The sequence below is a fragment of the Thalassophryne amazonica genome, unplaced genomic scaffold (assembly GCF_902500255.1).
Source record: "Thalassophryne amazonica unplaced genomic scaffold, fThaAma1.1, whole genome shotgun sequence".
In the NCBI taxonomy this organism is placed as follows: Eukaryota; Metazoa; Chordata; class Actinopteri; order Batrachoidiformes; family Batrachoididae; genus Thalassophryne; species Thalassophryne amazonica.
In genome coordinates this window covers 5,463-27,477 of record NW_022986427.1, presented here as the reverse complement: position 1 = coordinate 27,477, position 22,015 = coordinate 5,463, and the positions used below count along the sequence as shown (strand labels likewise).

Here is a 22,015-nt window from a genome sequence, read left to right as displayed (position 1 = left end):
CCCACGGCGCCTGACAGCGATCTGCACTTCGAGGCGGCAGCGTCTCGCCGTTTCAAGTTGAAAACTTCCACATTTAAGGCTTAATTCACCCAGGACGTCGTGAGAGAACAGAGAACTTTCAGAAGAAGTCGGCATGAGGAGTTTATTTGGACATTCCATTGTTAACGGTCATTTTGTAATGAAAGAACGTGCGGGCAGAGTCGCATGTCGGGCCGGACCCGACCGCGGGGGGTCGCGACAGGAAAAACACCTCCGTTGGAAACCTTAACGGGCAAGTTGGAACATGCCCAAGCTGTTAAACAATTTCTCAGTTACTCACTTGTTGAAAACCATCAAAAGCCGCCTGAATTTTACAAATGGTTTTCAACACGGAGGTGTTTTCCCTGTCGCGGCGCACACAGATTTGCCAAGTCGTCACGGAAACGACTCGGCGAATTTGCGCGCACGTCTTTCATTAAAAAATGTCCTTAAACAGTGGAATGTCCGCATAAAGTCCTCATGCTGGCCTCTTCTGAATCTTCTCTGTTCTCTCACGACGTCCTGGGTGAATTAAGCCTTAAATTAGGATGGTTTCAGGTTGAAACAGGCCGACGACGGCGCCTGGAAGCGCTGCGCGATGTCCCGCTCCGTGGGAAGTCCTTACAGCGACAGAAACACCCCATAATCTCTCATCAGCCGTTAAACCTTTCACCGAAAACCAGCTTAATTTCTCGAATAGTATCCACTTGGATATTCCTCACAGGTCCAGAAAAATTTTTGATACAGCAACGCGCGCCGTCTGGAGCAGCGTGTGAAACAAAGGAATTCAGCCAAGAGGGCGGGACCACATCTCACTCAGGGCCTGCCCACAGGGAAATGACGTCACCGACACGCGTGAAAAAACTCACGCATGCGCACGAGGGTTCAAGCATGATTGGTGGAATCGCACGTCATTCAAATCCATATAGTTAAAAAAAATAATAAAAGGGTCGGTTTATTATCTAACAGACCTCGTACACTGTTAAGAACTGTCCTCTGTCTCCAGGTTGTCAGCATTTTGGGTCCTATCTGTTAGCTCCTGGGCCAACCATAAAGGAAAGATCTGAGGAGCATGGACCCAGCAGACACAGCTCCTGAAATCAGAAATCTGCAGAAGTGTGTCTCCAGTCATGCACAGTTATTAGGAGTACATGAGCAACATCTCTGTGTTCTCTCTGAAAGCAGCCAAGAAGTGGTAAATCAAATATGTGAACTTAGCAGGCCACCGTCTGGCAACTTGCTCCATTGGGCCAAAAGACAAGGCTCATCAGTAGAAATGGGGGTACTGGTGGGCCAGACAAAGTTTTCCTCCCCGTCCATGCCACGATTACTAATACAAGCCACAATCTGTTGAAACCAAATCGCCTTGCCACTTTTAGTGGGTTCTGATGCTGAGGGGAACTTTCTGGATCATGAAGTAGCTACTCAGTCCGGAAGAGCCTTGAAACCTTTGGAAAGACCGCTCACACTCAATGTCCTGGATGGAAATAATTCTGCCTCCACACTATCCAGTAAATGAGGCAGAGAGTGACAGACACACGACAGGCCCTGAGGCTGACTGGTTGCTAGGACTTAAACCCAGGTTTTGTAGTGTGAAGCAGAGGGGCATCTACGACTCCCCCTGGACAGGACGCCAGCCTGATGCACGTACTTCCCCAGCCAAGGCCGGTACCTGTTTTAGAGCTGGGTGGACTGGGACAATGCAGATCAAGTGTCCAAGAGTACAGACAGGCAGCATGATGGGGAATCACACTCAGGTGAACATCTGTGAACCCGACTCCTCATCCCACTCAGCTACCGAGTGTCCTTTCAGAGCTCAGTGGAGGACTCGGTCATCTGCTCAGCTTGTTAGTCTGTGATCTACACATCACACGGAGACGACACACTGCTGGATACACGTCCTCGATGCTGCAGTCTCATTAAGTCTTTGATTCATTTTCAACCAATGTTATTTTTCAGAAATAACACTAAAAATGTTTTTTAGTACTTTACCATTTCATGTTGGACAAAGAATATTTGAAGAGTTCAAAACCCAGTAAACGCCAAACCCCGTAAATGCCACGCCCACAGAAAATGAGATAACCATTGCAAGTAAAAGCTTACCGAGGCTCATATCCAATAACAAAATCAATTCTGTTGCAACACCCCATAAATCCTGTGGTAAATGCAAGTCAAGATGTGGTTTGTATGCAGAACCTCGTAAGCGCCATCCCAGTTTGTGTGCAAAACCACATAGTGAACAGCACACTATGATTAATGGAATGTGTTGGTGGAGCATTATCAGGAACCATTATTTTGAACCGTCAAGAATGTTCCGCACTGTTGCGCACTATTGTTCTGCCACATTGTGAATGAGGCGAATTGTCTCCACACACACCCGTATTCTTCCATCAGCTGCTGAACAATTCAGATCATTCCAGTTTGCTCCTTTAAATCCACACCAGAAGAACTTTGTGACTGCATGCTTAGTTGGGGTCTGTCCTGTGGAGTGGCGCAGAGAGGAGGAGGAGACGGAGAGAGCCAGATGTGTGGCTCCACGTGGCTCTCGTCTTGTTCATTTTCCCAAACATCAGGCACAGCAGCAGCAAGTGGAACACTTGCAGGAGTGCGCTGAGGAGCATTGGAACTAAACTTTTAGCCGACTTAGAGTCACTGTCCTTCTTCAGCATACTGCAGCAATGAAACTAAATGTGGTGCAGCAGGGTTTAATTGTGAGCACATCAGAGAAGAACGATGTCACGCTCTATTAAGGATCACCACTAATCAAGACGGATCAACACATTCAGTTGCGACCTCCACGACATGAGGTGAAATGAGGGTGGTGTGTGACATTCATGGAAGATTTTTTGACAGGCAAAAACATGCTCCACTAAAATCACCAATATCACGCACCAAGACGTGCTATTAAGAACCTATTCAGATATGTTAAGTCACGTTAAGAAGGGCCAGGAATGTGCCAAGAATGACACAAACATGACATTCGTGACGTGTCTTGCCTATGTGTAACAGCATTAGTGTACATTAAAGTGATGGACTTACTGAGTTTTGGCAAACAAACTGAAGGTGGAGATACCAGGTTTGAAGCCAAATCTATTAAAGGTTACTAATTAACACATTTCTGAATAAAGGTTGATTTTGAGATTCTGCTATTTGTTCAGTGCACCATAACCATTTCATAACAACAAAGGATGATTCATGGAGATGTACAACTTCCATCAGGTAAATATCCTTATTTAAAACAAGAGTGGTCTGGTGGAGATACAGGGTTTTGCACCTGAACTCTTCATTTGTTTATTTGCACAACTCAAATAAAAACCCAAGATAAATAAAATGTGTTAAGCTTAATTTGCACAATTTAAAAGTTGTACTTGTGGTTTTAGGTGGTTCGGGTATGTGTGAGTGTGTGTGTCTGTGTGTTTGTACCTTCTCTGTCTCACGGCTGCATTTGATTATGAAGATGTTGGCATAAATGTCCTCCACACACATCCAGTTGGACAGAGACAAAGTGGTATCAGTCCAAACCCAATCCATCACTGCTCGGAGCTCCACGAGGAACGGCACCAGACGAACCTGCACAACAAGCACACCATAAATGTACATGGAAAAACACACTACGCGTATACACGCACAAGCAAACATCCACAAAACACACACACACACACACAGTTGTGCTCATGAGTTTACATACTCAGGCAGCAGTGACGTGCGGTCAGGTGAGGCAGGTGATTTATCCAGTGATTTGTGCTATAAAGTTAGTTTCCTTTTAACTTCACCAGTTTAGATTATTTTTTATTCAAAAATCGCTGAATTTTCACATTTGCCGTTCAAATACTGAGACGTGCAGTGAGGCAGCAGCCAGCCAAGCCTCACCTTGAATTATTCAATCACTGGACTAACTGCTGGCATGCTGTGCAGTCAGACTGTCTCACTGTATGTCTTCATTAAAATGGACAAACACTTTGGTTGTATGAACTTAAATTCCATAGTTCAGCTGATGTACATAATGTATGATGAAGGACGACTTCTTCCCTGGAAGTGATCTCCACTGAGACAGAGAGACTTTTAAAACTGAAGGAAGATAAGGAACACTTACAAACAAGTCATCATGCTTTTGTTCAGAAGGAGCGGCACATGGACTACATTTATAAGTAAGGTAAAACCATTATAACTGTTTTTTAATTAAATGTGCTACAGTTTGTATGTGTAAAGAGTGCTGATATGAGATTTTAAACATAACCCTTTAACTGCTGCAAACGGTGAATAAGCTACTCTGTGGGGTTTATATGTTTGTAATCTGACTGGGATGAAGTCAGTGCCTCACCAGTCATCAACCTCACCGCACATCTGCAGAATATTTGATTTTTCTTTGGCCATTTTTCAGAGAATATGAATGATAACACAAAATCTTTTTTTCATTCATGGTTATTGTTGTGGTGAAGCCATTTAGTGTCAAATAACTGTGTTTACCTCTTTTTAAATCATAATGACAAGTCACTCAGTTTTGGAGAACTGTCTACTCCATGCAGAAGCAGACACAAATCCTACAGGTGGATTTGTGTAATTGAGTGCAAGGGTGTTCTGAGGTATTCCAGGGTTCTGGACCAGTTCATTAAAACTGTGTTGCAGTACTAAACTGGTGCCATAACTGGAACTGTTGACACCTACAGGCAAATTTGAGAAAAAGTTGGCAAATGGTCTTACTTTGTCAATTTGGGTGTGCTGATTCCAAATCTGCCATTTGCCAAACTGCATCTGTCCTCTGGTGACCTTGAGAGGTCATTGAAATTTGTACCAGTCGACCCCACTAGAAATCCCACTTTGATCCTGAATTATCAATCTGAGCTCATTCAGAATCCACAAGATGCCTACAAAATTGCATTTACAAAAATGCCAATTTTATAGATTGAACATTTCAAATTCTAATTACAAACTTTCCAGTATGTACTCGACCTCTGCTGACCTTGAGAGGTCACTGACCTTTCAGATTGCTGTGTTAAACTTTAATATGTGATTGTGACAGTAAAATATTTTTATCATCAAAACACTGTTTAAATATCACACAATTTTAGTATCATGTATTTTAAACACACAATCTAAGTATCATTTCATCATTTTGGAACCCTATTTGACCTCTGCTGACCTTGAGAGGTCACTGACCTTTCAGATTGCTGTGTTAACTTATATGTGATTGTGACAGTAAAATATTTTTATTATCAAAAACATTGTTTAAATATCACACAATTTTGAGTATCATGTATTTTAAACACAATCTAATATCATTCATCATTTTGGAACCCTATTTGACCTATGCTGACCTTGAGAGGTCATCCAACTGAAGCTCTGCTTTGTTTCTACATACATATCTGGTCAATGACCCCCTCAAGGTCACCAGAGGTCAAGCACATCCTGGAAAGTTGGTGATTAGAATTTGAATTATTCAATCTAGAAAATTGGACAATTTTGTAGGTTTTTTGTGGATTCTGAATGAGCTCAGATTGATAATTCAGGCTCAAAGTGGGATTTTTAGTCAAGAGGTACAAAGTTCAATGACCTCTCAAGGTCACCAGAGGACAGATACAGTTTGACAAATTGCAGATTTGGAATCAGCACACCCAAATTGACAAAGTAAGACCATTTGCCAACTTTTTCTCACATTTGCCTGTATTTCTTTAGATTAAGCCCCTTTCCATCATTTTGGCACCAGTAGCCAGTTGGCACTGTTGCCTCACAGCAAGAAGGTCATGGGCTCTATTCCCACCACGCAGATTAGGTGGATTAGAAACTTTAAAGTGTGTAGGTGTGATTGTGTTTGTTTGTCTGTATGTGACCCTGTGACAGACTGGCGTCCTGTCCTCCTCACACCCTGTGACTGCTGGGATAGACTCCAGGCCCCTGCGACCCTTAATTGGAGTAAGTGGTTGAAGATGAGTGAGTGATGCATTTAAGATGAAACGGGGGGGGGGGGGGGGGGGGTCTAACCTGAACAACATCGTCTTGGACCCTAATAATGGAAAATCAGCACAAAAGCAGGACCACAACGTACAGGACAGTGATGAGAGCTCAGTCTTTGTAGCCGTACCCTTGGAAGAGGAACAGATTGAGGTGGTTGTATTTCTTGGTGAGGAAGTTGCCCAGAATCCGAGTGGGGTATCCACAGCGGATCTGGTAGGCGGACAGTCCAAAGTAGATACACTTGACAAAATACCAGAGCTGGGCCACAAAGTTCTGATTGAACATCCTGCAGAGAAACAGATGAGTAATATTTCAATAATCCACCAGCAGGTCACACATACAAAAAAAATCATTTAATAAGCAGAATCCAGATGTGTGGTCTGACAACATCCCAAAGAAGACGGTAGCTTCACTGTTTTGTTTTTTAATCAGTAGTCCTTTGAACTTATTGTGACTGAATGCATGATCTGAACTGAAGGTCACCTCTCAGTCACAGCAGGAAGGATAAAAAACATCCACAGGTGGATCCCAAACACCAGAATAACCTGCGGGAGGAGGAGAAGAAGAGAAGGATGATGGGAAATGTCTACAGACAAAATTAAAAATACTCAAAAGGCCCTGACTGGGGCGCTGGTGAGAGATAACATGTAGAGATGTGTTTTTGCGGACCTCCCAACCAGGGTGAACTTCCTGTAAATATTAAACTTTTTCCGATCAACGCCAAATAGATTTGACCAATTCACACAATATTTTTATTTTATTTTTATTTTTAATGATTTTCTTGATTTTTGAACAAAAGAAAGAACAGAAGATGAAATTACAGAATATACAGATCACATTTAACAAACATTCAGAGCAAATAGGATGGGTGACAGCTTTTTGAGTTCAAGGGGAATAAAAATAAGTAACTACACTCAACAAAAATATAAACGCAACACTTTTGGTTTTGCTCCCATTTTGTATGAGATGAACTCAAAGATCTAAACTTTTTCCACATACACATATCACCATTTCCCTCAAATATTGTTCACAAACCAGTCTAAATCTGTGATAGTGAGCACTTCTCCTTGCTTGAGATAATCCATCCCACCCTCACAGGTGTGCCATACCAAGATGCTGATTAGACACCATGATTAGTGCACAGATGTGCCTTAGACTGCCCACAATAAAAGGCCACTCTGAAAGGTGCCTGTTTGTTTTATTGGGGGGGATACCAGTCAGTATCTGGTGTGACCACCATTTGCCTCATGCAGTGCAACACATCTCCTTCGCATAGAGTTGATCAGGTTGTCAGTTGTGCCTGTGGTATGTTGGTCCACTCCTCTTCAATGCTGTGCGAAGTTGCTGGATATTGGCAGGAACTGGTACACGCTGTCGTATACGCCAGTCCAGAGCATCCCAAACATGCTCAATGGGTGACATGTCCGGTGAGTATGCCGGCCATGCAAGAACTGGGACATTTTCAGCTTCCAAGAATTGTGTACAGATCCTTGCAACATGGGGCCGTGCATTATCCTGCTGCAACATGAGGTGATGTTCTTGGATGTATGGCACAACAATGGGCCTCAGGATCTCGTCACGGTATCTCTGTGCATTCAAAATGCCATCAATAAAATTCACCTGTGTTCTTCATCCATAACAGACGCCTGCCCATACCATAACCCCACCGCCACCATGGGCCACTCGATCCACAACATTGACATCATAAAACCGCTCACCCACACGACGCCACACACGCTGTCTGCCATCTGCCCTGGACAGTGTGAACCGGGATTCATCCGTGAAGAGAACACCTCTCCAACGTGCCAAACGCCAGCGAATGTGAGCATTTGCCCACTGAAGTTGGTTATGACGACGAACTGGAGTCAGGTCGAGACCCCGATGAGGACGACGAGCATGCAGATGAGCTTCCCTGAGACGGTTTTTGACAGTTTGTGCAGAAATTCTTTGGTTATGCAAACCGATTGTTCCAGCAGCTGTCCGAGTGGCTGGTCTCAGACGATCTTGGAGGTGAACATGCTGGATGTGGAGGTCCTGGGCTGGTGTGGTTACACGTGGTCTGCGGTTGTGAGGCTGGTTGGATGTACTGCCAAATTCTCTGAAACGCCTTTGGAGACGGCTTATGGTAGAGAAATGAACATTCAATACACGAGCAACAGCTCTGGTTGACATTCCTGCTGTCAGCATGCCAATTGCACGCTCCCTCAAATCTTGCGACATCTGTGGCATTGTGCTGTGTGATAAAACTGCACCTTTCAGAGTGGCCTTTTATTGTGGGCAGTCTAAGGCACACCTGTGCACTAATCATGGTGTCTAATCAGCATCTTGATATGGCACACCTGTGAGGTGGGATGGATTATCAGCAAAGGAGAAGTGCTCACTATCACAGATTTAGACTGGTTTGTGAACAATATTTGAGGGAAATGGTGATATTGTGTATGTGGAAAAAGTTTTAGATCTTTGAGTTCATCTCATACAAAATGGGAGCAAAACCAAAAGTGTTGCGTTTATATTTTTGTTGAGTGTATGTATAAGCCATTGCAAAACCATCAGATAAAAGAAAGAAAGAAAAAACACACCTATACTGCTCATACAGATAGTTCAAAGTTCACAATGTCCTCTGATTCAGGTAAATGTCCCATTTCTTCCAGTATTCCTCAGATTTGTGAGCTGCAAGTCTTATTGAAAAGGTCAGTCTCTCCATTGTGTGAATCTCTTTGACAACCTCTATCCAGTCCAACAATGAAGGTGGATCCACACTCAGCCATTTGGAGTTATGACTTTCTTTGCACCTACTAGTAGGATTAAGAAAAGATATCTGTCGGATTTCCTCAACCCTTGGGGTAGATTGCATAGATAAAATAAAATAAAATCACAGGGTAAGCTCAGGCCCATTATGGTATTGATTGCTGTTATCGCCTCTGACCAGTAGGGTGCGATCTTAGTACATTCCCAGAAATTGTGATAATGTCCTGCTGAAATACTCCCACAGTTCCTCCAACATTGGGCCTTTTCAGCGTCATGACACTGTCTACTTTTAATACTAGGGGTAACAAAAAATCAGACCATTCATTGGTACTTTAATCCACATTGGGAACAGGTTTGTCTCTATGTATCTTTTAATAAGAGATTCATCTCCAAGCAATGACTGGAGGGGTGTCTCACTGTAGGACTGATCTATCACTTTCCATTTGATCTCATTGGTTGGGTCAAACCAGCCAATCACAATTCGCATCTGCGCTGTCCTATAATAATCCTCCAAGTGTGGCAGAGCCAGCCCGCCGTGGTTCTTTTGGAGTTGTAACGTCTGAACTTTTATTCTTGTTTTTTTCTTTCTCCAAATAAAATTTGAGATTATCCTGTTCCATTCATTAAATTGCTTGGAGGGCACATGAACAGGCAGTGCCTGAAAAAGATAAAGAAGCCTTGGTAGAAGGTTCATTTGTATTGTATCTATCCAATTGTGCATGTTCATGGGTAATAATGACCAACGCTGTAAATCCGCTTTAATTTCTGAAGTTAGTGGGACATAATTATGTTCGAAAAGGTTGGCTAAATCCTTAGATATCTGAACTCCTAAGTATTTTCTAGAAGTATTATTCCAACTGAATTTGGACATTTTTTGAACATCAGGTGATGGTTGGTAATTATATATGAGAACCTGGGTCTTCTGTAGATTTAACTTGTAACCCGAGTATAAGCTGAACGTCTTAAGTAAGAACAGGAGATTTGGTAAACTCAGGTCAGGGTTAGACAAAGTTACGTCATCCGCGTGCAAACAGACTTTGTGTGTTGTCCCGTTAATTGTTACCCCCATAATGTCTTTCTGTTCTCTGATAGCCTGAGCCAGAGGTTCCATAAAAAGTGCAAATAGAGAGGGGTGGGGGGAACACCTGGCGACAGCCCCTCTCCAGGCACACTGTATCTGATAAATTGCCATTAATCTTGATCCTGGCAACAGGTGAATTATATAACGACTGCAGGCATCTGATGATTTCACTACTGAAGCCAAATCTCTGTAAAACTAAGTAAAGGTAATTCCAACATACCGGGTCAAACGCCTTTTCGGCATCGAGACTGACAATTAGTGATTCTGTATTTTTCATTTGGTCTACCAGATGGAGAGCCCTCCTCACATTGTCATGAGTTTGCCTATTTTGGATAAAACCTGTTTGATCTGTGTCTGTCAATTTGGGAATTATGAATTCAAGCCTTTTAGCCAATATTGTTGCGACTATCCTGTAGTCTATGTTTAAGACTGATATTGGTCTGTAAGAACCACACTCAGCTTGGTTTTTACCCACCTTAGGAATTACTGAAATCACTGCTCGTTTCCATGAAGGTGATATCTCCCCCGCTGTAAGCACATGATTAAAACAATCCCCCAGCAGGTGTATTACCAACTGTCAAAAATGTTTATACCACTCCGCTGGGTAACCATCCTCACCTGCCATTTTATTCCCTTTCAGTTTTGAAATGACGTTATTAATCTCGTCCACAGTTATAGTTTGCATTAATTTTTTATTTTGTTCTGTTCCTATTGATGGTAAGTCCAGCGAAGAGAGAAATGCCTCCACAGAGAGTAAATTTATTGTATGAGGATCAGCATACAGTTGAGTATAATATGCCACAAAAGATTTTTTAGTATCTTTCAGATTATGGCATATCTTGTTATCTACTGGGTTCCTAATCTTCTGTATGAATCTATTGGCCTGCTTCTTACGTATCCTCCAAGCAAGGAATTTCTTAGATTTGGAACCATTTTCATAATAATTCCAAATGTTCTTCGTACAATCTGTTTAAAGCTTGATGTACTTCTTTGATTTCTGATAGGGTGTCGATATCGTTATTCTCCATGTGGGCTGTTTCCAAAGATTTTAGTTTCGTGGTGAGACATTTTAAATAACTCTCTCCTTCTTTTTTCTTGTGTGAAGACCACATAATTAATTTCCCTCGAAGGACTGCCTTTGCTGCATCCCATAGGATGCTAGGGGAGATATCCTCCTTATTGTGATTCATATAGTCTTTAAATTCATTTTCTACAAAATTCTTAAAGTTAATATCATTCAACAGACTAGTGTTCAGCCTCCATAGGGTCTCTTTACAATCATTGTCCTGGTGGAGTGTCAAAAACACCCCTGCGTGATCCGAAATATCTCTCACCCCTATACAGTAGTTTACAATTCTGTGCCTATCTGAGTTTGACACAAAAAATAATCTAATCTTGAGTACATAAGGTGTGAAATGGAAAAAAAGGTGTATTTTTTTGTCTAGTGAGTGCAGCTCCCTCCATATGCCTACCAACCCTGATTGCTTAAGCATTTTTTTTTTAATACATATTGCTTCTGGTTGAGACTTTTTAATTTTACTAGAAGAGTCCAGATAAGGATTTAAGTGAATGTTCCAATCTCCCCCACATATCAGTGTCCCAGATGTTTCTGTTGCAATCAAATCAAAAATTTTCTTGATCAACCCTTTGTCCTTCCCAGGTGGTCTGTACACATTAATCAAAGTAACTTCCTTATGGTCTAGATACCCTTTAACTAGTATGTAACGTCCTTCGTTACTGATTTGTGAGTAAAATGGCCACTCCTCTAGAATTCTCTTTTATATGTGAAGAATAATACAGATTTTTAAACCCCATTTTGCGCAATTTTTCATGTTCAGTAGTAGAAAGATGTGTTACTTGCCAAAAAATTATGTCTTGTTTTTCTCGCTTCATTTTAGCAAGGGCTTTACCTCTTTTGATGGGGTTATGTAGATTATTAACATTAAGAGTAATTACCTTATAATGTTGTTTTGATTCCGTCATTCAAATGAGATACAATGTACTTTTTAATCTCTAAATGCTCTGAAAAACAAACATGGGTCTGCAAAACTAAAGAATTACATACTAGAAACGATAACATACGTAACTTCCATATGTGAGGATGAAATCAACCTCTAAAACAGTGAGGAGAGTCCCTGAGATCCCAGGGGGCCCCTCGCGGTGCTGCCCAACGTCCTCCGTCCGCCATGGTAGCGCACATGGAGAAACATGATATTTCCCAGAGTTACAGTCAGATGTGAAGCTCTGTGCTTTTTAGAGGAATGACGTTCTCTCGAACTCGATAAAGAGGTTATTAGGTGCTGCTGTCAGTACGTTTGAATCCCTGGAGTTTTTCCTGGATGTATTTCACTCGTGCCTCCTGGGTCCATCGTGAGGTCCCGGTCGTTCTTCACCAAGGGGGTGCTCCCGGCTTGGACTGGAGGCACGCTCCGATGGGTTCTCCGGTCCCACTTCCATCACGTTCCTCTTCTTCAAATCGTCAGATGCGTCTTGTGCATTGTTGTAAATCACGGGGCCGTTCTCATAAAACACCCGTAGTCTGGACAGATATAAAGTTTGAAAGCAAAGCCCCTTCTCCTTTAAGATCCTCCTGATGGCATTATATGCTTTGCGTTTGGCGAGCACATTGCTGGGATAATCTTGGTCGAAATATACTCCTCTTCCGTTCAAATGTATCTCTTTTTTACTCCATGCAGAGCGAAGTACCAAGTCCTTTGTGTTATATTCCAAAAAATGTATGACAATAGATCTGGGGTTGGGGCTCGGTGGCGGTTTTGGGCCAAGTGAGCGGTGGCAGCGCTGTATGCCCATGTCTGTGAGGGGCAGCTCAGACTTTATAAAGTTCTCTATAATATATTCTGCAAGTTGTCCCCTTCTTCCCCTTCTGTTATCCCGTGAATATGTACTTTGTTCCTGCGTGAGCAGGCTTCCAGGTCCAGGCCCTCTTGTAATTGGAGAGTGTGACTCAGTACGTCCTTGACATCCGCGTCGGCCACTCTCTGCTCGGGTTCCTCGACCCTGTTTGTTACGTCTTTCAGGTCCGTTGTGATATCGTCGAGCCGGTTCCCCATTTCTTTTCTTTGGTTCAGTGAAAACTGTTGTAAAGTGCTATAGAAATAAAACTTGATTGATTGATTGATTTCTAAAATCAGACATCTCCGTCTTTATAAGTCCAGTCTTTTTTTTTTTGTTTTTGCAATAATTTTATTACTGAGTAATGATCTGCGAATTTCTGTCACTTTTTTTTTTTATAACTATTTATTTATAAGTATTTTGAACATATAACAAATGCAACATTGTGAGGTCAAAGGGGATCAGCCATTTTCTCCAGCGTCTCTTTCCCAAGTCGCCTTGTAGCCGCGGGTATACGTCATAGCTTCCATCATCTTGATGTGCTCTACTATGGAAATGAAAAGGCTTATAGTGGGCGGGTCTTTGGTCAACCAACATTTTGTAATGGCTTGCTTGGCTGATGCCAGGAGGATTTTCAGAAGGTAGATGTCGTCTGTGGCCCACTCATCAGGGAAACATCCCAAGTACATGGATACAAATGAACTGTCCACATTAAAGCCCAGGGTTTTGGAGCATATTTTTGTTACTTCCGTCCAAAAAGGTTGTATGAATGGGCAAGACCAGAATATATGTCCGTGATCTGCCATGACCTACCCACAGCCTCTCCAGCATACAGCCGGGGTAGTACAGAATTTAGCCTTTTGTTTGGGTGTTATAAAGAAGCGGATGATGTTTTTCCAACAAAAGTCCCGCCAGGTGTTCGAGTTTGTTGTTGTGAATTGTGTTTCCCAGCTCTTTATCCACATGTCCTCTGTTATATCGATATTGATTTCCTTCTCCCATTTTTGTCTTATATAATCTGTGGAGTTCCCTTTAAATTTAATTAGGCCCTGGTATAGCTTACTTATTAGGGCTTTGTTACTTCCAAGGTTATAAGCATTAATAAAAACATTAACAATCGAGAGGTCCCTGTCAGTGCAATTGCTTGTTTTTTAAACAATATAATCACGGAGTTGCAGATATCTAAAAAAATCTTGTCTGTTAAGGCCACCAATCTCACACAAAGTGTCAAAGGGAATTAGTCCAGACTTTTTAATAAACGTGCATGTGGCAGTCAGTCCCCGCCACACCCACTGTTTGAATCTACTATCCTGAGCAACGGGTAAAAACTCTGGTTCATATGCTGGCCATCTTAGGACTTTTATCTCTTCCTGAAGCTGTAGTTTCTTAACCAGCTCCTCCCACACCTTTAGTGCCAAGGTGATCCATTGGCTAGTTGTTGAGAAAAATTCCTTTTCATGAGTTACAAACCCCAATCTGGACTGAATTGGTATTCTTGACAAAGACATCTCGATTGTTTTCCATCGTGTGCTATAGGATGGGTTACACCAACAAACCAAATATTTCACCTGTGCAGATATATAATAATCCCTCAAAGAGGGCAGAGCCAACCCCCCTCTCTCCCTCGGCAACTGTAATGTACAAAACCTAACCCTTGGTCTTTTGTTGGACCAAATAAATCTCGAGATATGTTTATTCCAGTCCCGGAATTGTTTCTCGGGTATGGAAATAGGTAAAGCAAGAAACAAGTATAATAGTTTTGGAAGAATATTCATCTTAATAATCTGTATTCTGTTGCCGAAATCAAGGGGGAGCAGGCTCCAGGTGCTGAGTTCGTTGTATATCTCTTTGTTTGTATGTCTATAATTCATTTCAAATATTCGGGACAAGTCTTTTGGTAAATTTACTCCCAAATATTTTATGCTAGTTGATTTCCAATTAAAATTGTATTTAGACAGGGGAGTCTGCTCCGGGGAAAAATTAAATGACATAACTTGTGTTTTATTTACATTGAGTGTATATCCTGAGTATGATCCATATGTCTCTAGCATCTTCATCAAATATAATTTAAAAAAACAGTGTGCTCGTACAACAATGAAACAAATGTGCCTTACGAGACATGGGGTGGATTTATGGAATAACCTAACTGAGGACATCAAAGTGTGTACTACAGTACATCAATTCAAAAGAAATTTAAAACTCAAAATATTAAAAAAATATGAAACTGAATAACATAATTCTTAGTATACATACAGGTGTGCATGTTTGTGGATCTAAACTGTTATATTATTTGGGCATGACGAACGTATGGGAAATATGAATGCACACGAGTTGCCCATGATACATGTGTGTGGGAAAAAAAAAAAAATTAATATATCATCAAGTTTAATCGAATATAGGTAAATGTGCGTGCATGCATGCATGGGCTGGCTGGGTGCCCATGGGTGCATGTATGTGGGTAAAAAGTGTTATAATGTCAAATCTAATTGAATCTAGTGTGTGTATTGGTGTATGCAAGGGTATTTGTGTATAGAGGTAGTGTATTTATGTAAATACATGTTGATATGTATAATGCAAGGTTTGTGTTTATATAGATATATATGATCTCAGAATTTTTTTATTTATTCTTGTCTGCGTAGTCAAAAATAAAACATGTGAAAGGGGGTAGAAAATATAAGTTTTACTTCATTCTACTCCCTTTGAGTAGTAATGTACGGATTTTCAAAGATGAATGTTCGCAATGTATAAATGTTTTTAACTTGCTCAATAAAGTATTCATCATCATCATCATCAACACCGGTAAGCCCAAGGCAGGATCTGTGATTGTGATGAGGACATCATCTGCGTATAAACTCACTTTATACTCCTCTTCGCCAATTAGGATACCCTTCACTGCTGACTCCTGACGAATTGCCTGGGCTATAGGTTCAATGAACAAGTTAAAAAGGTTTGGGCTGGCCGGACACCATTGTCTACAGCCCCGCTCCAGTACTATAGGGTTGGAAAGACTACCACTGATTTTAATTCTGGTGACGAGTAAAGGGCTTGGATACAATTTATGAATTCCTGGCAGAAACCAAATCTCTTCATTACTAAGTAAAGAAAATCCCAATATACCGAATCATATGATTTTTCTGCATCTAAACTAAGAATAACTGCACTGAATTTCCCCTTATTGGTCTGTTCAATGATATGCAACGCTCTCCTAATATTGTCATGGGTTTGCCTATTTTTCAAAAAACCCGTTTGGTCCTCATCAATCAAAGAGGGCATTATAGTGTCCATTTCATCTCCTTTATGAAATGAGAAGGAAGATACCACTCCATATCCAAAACTGAACAATTAGCCCAGTCAGAATTAAAGTGTGGAAACCGGTGACATCATCATTTGCTTGTTTGGGCATTTCCCCGTTCCATCCAGAATCCCCTGAGTTTCTCCCTGACATGTTGTTGAAAGCCAACCTTGCGGGATTTTTCCTGCATCTCCCACGGCAGCAACTCCGCGAGGGTGTCTCCTGTGATCTTTTTGGTCCGGACTCCCGTACTGATCTCGTCCACCGTTATTCCCCGCTTTCGCAGGTCCTCTGCAGCCTGAGTCGCGTTATTGTAGAGCACACTGCCTGATGAATAATGCACTCGCATCTTACTTAACGGTGTCTGAAAGCGAATTCCATTCCCTTTCAAGGCTTTCTTGACGGGGATATACTCGCGTCTCTTTTTCTGCACTTCTGGAGCGTAGTCATGGTCAAAATAGACCTGCTTATTTTGCACCTTTACCCCTTTTTTCCAAGCTGCATGTAGGATCTTTTCTTTGTCGGGGAGCCGAAGGAAGCGGACTATTATTGAGCGTGGGGGTGCGCTTGCTGATGGTTTCGTTCCTGATGCACGATAAGCACGTTCAATGCCGAGGGCTCGGTCCAGGCCGATGTCAGCGCCCAGCTCACTTTTAATAAGATTTTCAACAAAAGTAGCGATGGACGTGCCCTCTAGATCTTCAGGGACGCCGTACATCCTGATGTTTTTCCGCCTCGCACGCCCCTCCAAATCATCCACCTTGTCCTGCAAAATCCGCTGATTCTCTAGTAGTTGTATGAGGGTGTTTTTGACTCCAATGTCCCAGAGCTCCGAATCCGCAATGGTGTCCTCCACCTGCTTTACTTGCTCGGTCACCTGGTCCACTTGGTCTGCAGTGTCTCGTAGTTTTTGATTTATTTCTTTTGTAAAATCGACCATCTGTTTCTTTATGTCCTCCTGAAATTCTGTGTGGAATTCCTTAAAGTCGTTTTTCAATTTGGCTCGGAGAACGGCCATTTCAGTCGCAAAAACATCACCCACAGCGCCGCGGAATACATCCAGGCCCTCGCCTCGTTCGCCATCTTGTCCCGCTGTTAGCGAGCCTTCCACGCCAGCTGTGGCTTCGTTCTCCATTTTACCATCGGGAATGTTCCGTCGACCGTATCTTCCCTTCTTATTTTTATCCCCACTCATTCCTATCATAGAATTTAGTAGTTTGGCCTAAAATGCTGATCTTGAGTCGGGGGAAATATGAGGCTAATGCCAGAGATCACTTTTATGCGGCCATACCGCGTTGCGCACCACCGGAAGTCCTATAAGTCCAGTCTTAACCGTGATTTCTTTTTTCAAACTGGTCTGAATTTCTTTCAGCTCTGTAAGAATATTAGCTTCCATAGCCTCCATAGCTTTGTGTGCTGTTAGCTTGTTAGCACCGTCCACTTCTTTTAGTGAAAAAACTTCTTTCGCGATTTCTTGCCTAATTCCTCTCGTCTTTCTCTTATTACCCACTGGCATACTATGAGAGATATTGGTAGGTTCCTTTTAACATTTTAATTGTCGGGGGTGACTAGACCATCTGGGAGCTAAAAAATCATGCTGTTGTTTGCTTCTCCGCCATCCAGAAGTCAATTCACACAATACTGATCCATCAAACCTCTTAGTTCCCAACTTTACACTCCATTTTTGACAGTCCAGAAGTTGCCATGAACAAAAATAGACCCGGTAAGACCAGACCACTGAAACCTCAGGCTCAGCGAGAGCCTCGAACGATGAAGCTATGGACTTATCTGAAGTGATGGCTGCCACCGTTAGCAGTGCGAGTAAGACACTGTGGCAGACACATGCACGCTGGATTTAAATCCCAAAATAGACTCTATAAGGGGGGGACATGGCGACACAAGAGACTTGTGTGAAAGCTTTGGAAGACAAATGAACATGAACTCAGATAAGACGGCGGACATGGAGGGGGATGTTGGCTGGCTGAAGTCGGAGGTTGCTATGTTATGATTAAGGACAGATTACCTGGAAGGATGGCAGCGCTGATGTAATGCTCGCATTGCTGGGACAAAAGAGGGACCCAACAATGGCCTACAGATACTATTGCTAAGGTACTATAGGAGCTACTGGGTCTCGACTTCACTCCGACTTTGAACCGGGTCCACCGACGCCTGCGACCACCACCCAGTGAAGGAGAACCTCTGAGAGTTACTGTGGTGAAATTTCACTATTTTCAAGAGAGACAGGTGGTGCTTCGTAAAGCTGCCCGCAGAACCTCACTGACCCTTCACGGCAAGAAAGTGAGAATCTTCCTTGACTACACCGCCGCAGTGGCTGAGAGGAGAGCGGCTTTCATGGAGGCTAAGTGGCAGGGGTCAAGTTTGAGATCTTCTTCCCCACTGGGTCTTCGCATCACCCTGTCAACAGGCCACGACAAACAATTCAAGGACCCTCTGGGGAATTTGTAAATAAGCATGGTTTTTGATGCTGCTCTTTTCTTTTTGTAGGTCACTGACTTAGACGCATCTATTCTTCCTCTCATATGTCTAGCATACTGGCATAGTATGGTACTATGCTTCCTATCCTTTGAAATTCACTTTAATAGTAATGGAACAGGTCTCAGCCTCAACTTTAGGTAAATTCTGGGTCTGTTACTGAAGCTTAGGGCTAGCAGATGACGATCACCTTAGTAATTTCTCTGCTTTCTTGTTGATTCAATGTTGACAAATTATGCCTTAGGTGCAGTTTTTTCAGCCGACTGATTCTACTCTTTTTCTCTCTGACTGAGACACGTATAACATCGCTTAGGGCCCCTTCACACATAGTGCGAAGTCTGGATGGCGTTTGGACGAAAACAGTGAAACAGTTCGAAATGAGCGCACCACGAAACATCGCGCCAACGGGCAGGCATGCATGAACCCGGTGCAACAGTTTGTGCACGCGCTGGTGTCCTTCAGGCAGGAACACACAGTGCCAGGTGTGGCACATTATGCTGTTTATGTGGAGGAAATATAAAAACAGCCGATACCTGTGGGACCACATCGTGCCGCTTATGTGAAAAAAAACAAAAAAAACAAAACGACCCACTGGATGCAAACCTGTGCTATCCAAAAGCTTTGAATACCAGTCAGCGACTTTACCACCGAGCTACGGAGCTGTTCTTTGAAAGCTGTGGGAATCTGCCTCATATCAGGAAGGACATGGAAGCATTACAAAAAAAATTAAAATCACATAAAAATACCGCATTTATCAAGTGAGCAATACAAATATGATCCGCCTGTTCCTCTGGTGATGACCCATGGTCACAGACATAGAGTCATGAAAATGACATGAATGAGAAGCAGTTAACTCGTCTCATTCATGTCCACATCTACTGGCATGTCTCCAACCGGCCGTGCACGTCAAACCTGGAAGATGAGCTTTCCCAGGATGGCCTTACGCAGGTACAACGCTCTGTCAATGATCATGGTGCTGAATTGGATGAGCAGCATCACCAGGAAGGCCTCAGGAACCTGGTCCTCTGACAAGCTAGAAGCTATATCAGCTGCTGTGCTGTGTTTCTGAAGGAGAAAGAGAGATGAGAATCAGGACACTTTCTGAAGTATCGCATTCAAACAAGGCATCCATCATCCACACCGGAAAATTCTGTTCAGGGTCCAGAAGGGTCATCAGCCGTCTCAGTGCACGTTTCCACAGAAACCAAAGGGACCTGGCTAGAGACAAGATAACGGAGCTCCATACATTCCGCAGCTGTGGCGAGACTTATGGAGGGGAAGTTGGTCTTTGTGGGTTTTGTCCGTTCTGTGTACAGGAGTAGTATACCAACTGTCTTTTGAAAGTTCTTTGGCTTTTCTGAGGTTTTATTAAGTTTTACTTTTCAAACTTTCCCCCGGGGTGTCAGTCACCTTGATTTGTGCCACGTCTGTACAAGAAGCTGTGGGAGCAGGAGTGTTTGACTGGACAATCAGTGGCACTTCAACACTGAATTAGAGACCCCCTCTGATCATCCCCCCCCAATCCCCCCCAAAATCAACACAAAATTTTGCACAAAACAGCCTGCCTCCTTTGCTGGATGGCACAGAGAGTTCTGGTTCTGTGCTGCAGAAGTAAGTGGACTTTGTCCTGCCAGAGAGGAGAAGCTGTGGAGCCGGAAAGCAGGGTTCTGGTGGGCAGGGAGCAGGGCGCGCCGTCCGGAGCCAAGCGGAGCAGACCGCACAGCCCGGGGAGGAGCTCGCCTTTCCCCATTTATGCAGGAAACAACTGACAAACCTCTCACACTGCTTCTGTTCTGTGCACCTCAGCATGCAGGGGCACCTGCCTGCAGCTGCAGGGAACCGATCTGTCAATTCCTCACACAGTCATATAACAGTTTTGCCACACAGATTTTTTTTTTTTAAGTGCTTGTGCTGCTCCCCATATATCATGAAAAGATGCCGACCCAGGCAGCTGCCCGGTTCGCCCATACCAAAAACCGAGTGTGGGATTTATGTGGGACCAACAAGTCCTCCCATTCTTTAACCTCACCCCCAACAAGAGGCCCTCTGGCTCCATTTTGTTTCAGCCACTTCTCTGAGCCGATCATCAGTAATTTGTTCTCACTGCAACACAACTGACCTTACTGTGTTTCTCTGTTTGACTGAGGATAGAGGTGAGATACGTTCACGCATGTACACAGAACAATGTCTGTTGCGCATTTGTGGACTGAAGGTCTGTCACACATAGTCAACCTGGACAGAAAGAGGATTTTAAAGAAGCTGCAGGATTATACCACGTTCCACCCAGGCCAGGCTGCAGCAACTCTGTGTCTGGATGGTGGAAACACAGTTCACTTCCTCCCCTGCACTCCTGTTTCCTTCCACGTCTACTTACTGCAATCACAACTGGTTGGTGAAGTCTGATGACTGAGTGCAATGACATGCAGAGGCAGAAGAAATCTGATGCTGTAGCTCACATGCTGCAGTGGCAGCTCCTCGAGATTCAACGATACTCACCATCACCCATCTGCTATCCTCTACACGTGTACCCCTCCAACATCATCCCATCAGCCATCCAAACGCACTCACCCCAAAAGCCCAAAAGCCAAAGACTATGATGATGAAGTCAATGACATCTGTCAGGAACATCAGGGCGTAGACATCAGTTGCAGCTCGATACTCGGCGTGGAGAATATCACTGAAGAAGCTGTGAGCAGGTCTGTAAATGCTCTGAAACCTGAAGGAGAAGAACAGATGGAAAACAGTAACGTTCCTAAATGGTTAGTAGTTAAACTGCTTCAACTGAAGCTGAAAGTCAAAATTACAAGAACATCTGGATTCTTTCATTTCAGATCTATTGTGGTGCCACACAGAGACAACATGGCAAAAACTGTCACTGTCCAAATACATATGGCCTGAAGCTATCTTAGCATCCTCACATTGGGCCTCATTCACTCAGATGTGCACAGAAATGTTCTTACTCTTGGCACAAAATAAGCACATGCACAAAATTACTGCCGGATTCATGACGTGTACCAACCAACAACTTCTCACCACATTCTGTATATGTGTGAATCAGAAACTGATGGACACATGTCCATGAGCTGCATCTGCCTCCTGCCACTCCTCAATCTGGCTCCTGCCACTCCACAATCTGCCTCCTGCCACTCCACAATGTGCCTCCTGCCACTCCACAATCTGCCTCCTGCCACTCCACAATCTGCCTCCTACCACTCCACAATCTGCCTCCTGTCACTCCACAATCTGCCTCCTGTCACTCCACAATCTGGCTCCTGTCACTCCTCAATCTGCCTCCTGCCACTCCACAATCTGCCTCCTGCCACTCCACAATCTGCCTCCTGTCACTCCACAATCTGCCTCTTGCCACTCCACAATCTGCCTCTTGCTACTCCACAATCTGCCTCCTGTCACTCCACAATCTGCCTCCTGTCACTCCACAATCTGCCTCCTGTCACTCCACAATCTGCCTCTTGCTACTCCACAATCTGCCTCCTGTCACTCCACAATCTGCCTCCTGTCACTCCTCAATCTGGCTCCTGCCACTCCTCAATCTGGCTCCTGCCACTCCACAATCTGGC

The 22,015-nt window shown here is 43.3% G+C and overlaps 1 protein-coding gene across 1 annotated transcript in view; it reads right to left on the bottom strand.

Moving 5' to 3' along the window:
• LOC117506193 (piezo-type mechanosensitive ion channel component 1-like) overlaps positions 1-21,194 on the bottom strand; it is a gene marked incomplete at its 3' end in the record, with an annotated part of 33,849 nt that extends 12,655 nt beyond the window's left edge. Inside the window, exons 1-5 of the mRNA XM_034165692.1 lie at positions 21,006-21,194; positions 19,350-19,502; positions 6,454-6,515; positions 6,096-6,256; positions 3,442-3,587 (exon numbers count right to left, since the gene is read on the bottom strand). Of these exons, the coding sequence (XP_034021583.1) occupies positions 3,442-3,587; positions 6,096-6,256; positions 6,454-6,515; positions 19,350-19,502; positions 21,006-21,065 (582 nt within the window). The remainder of the gene's footprint in view (positions 1-3,441; positions 3,588-6,095; positions 6,257-6,453; positions 6,516-19,349; positions 19,503-21,005) is intronic.
• Between the last annotated feature and the right edge of the window lie 821 nt (positions 21,195-22,015).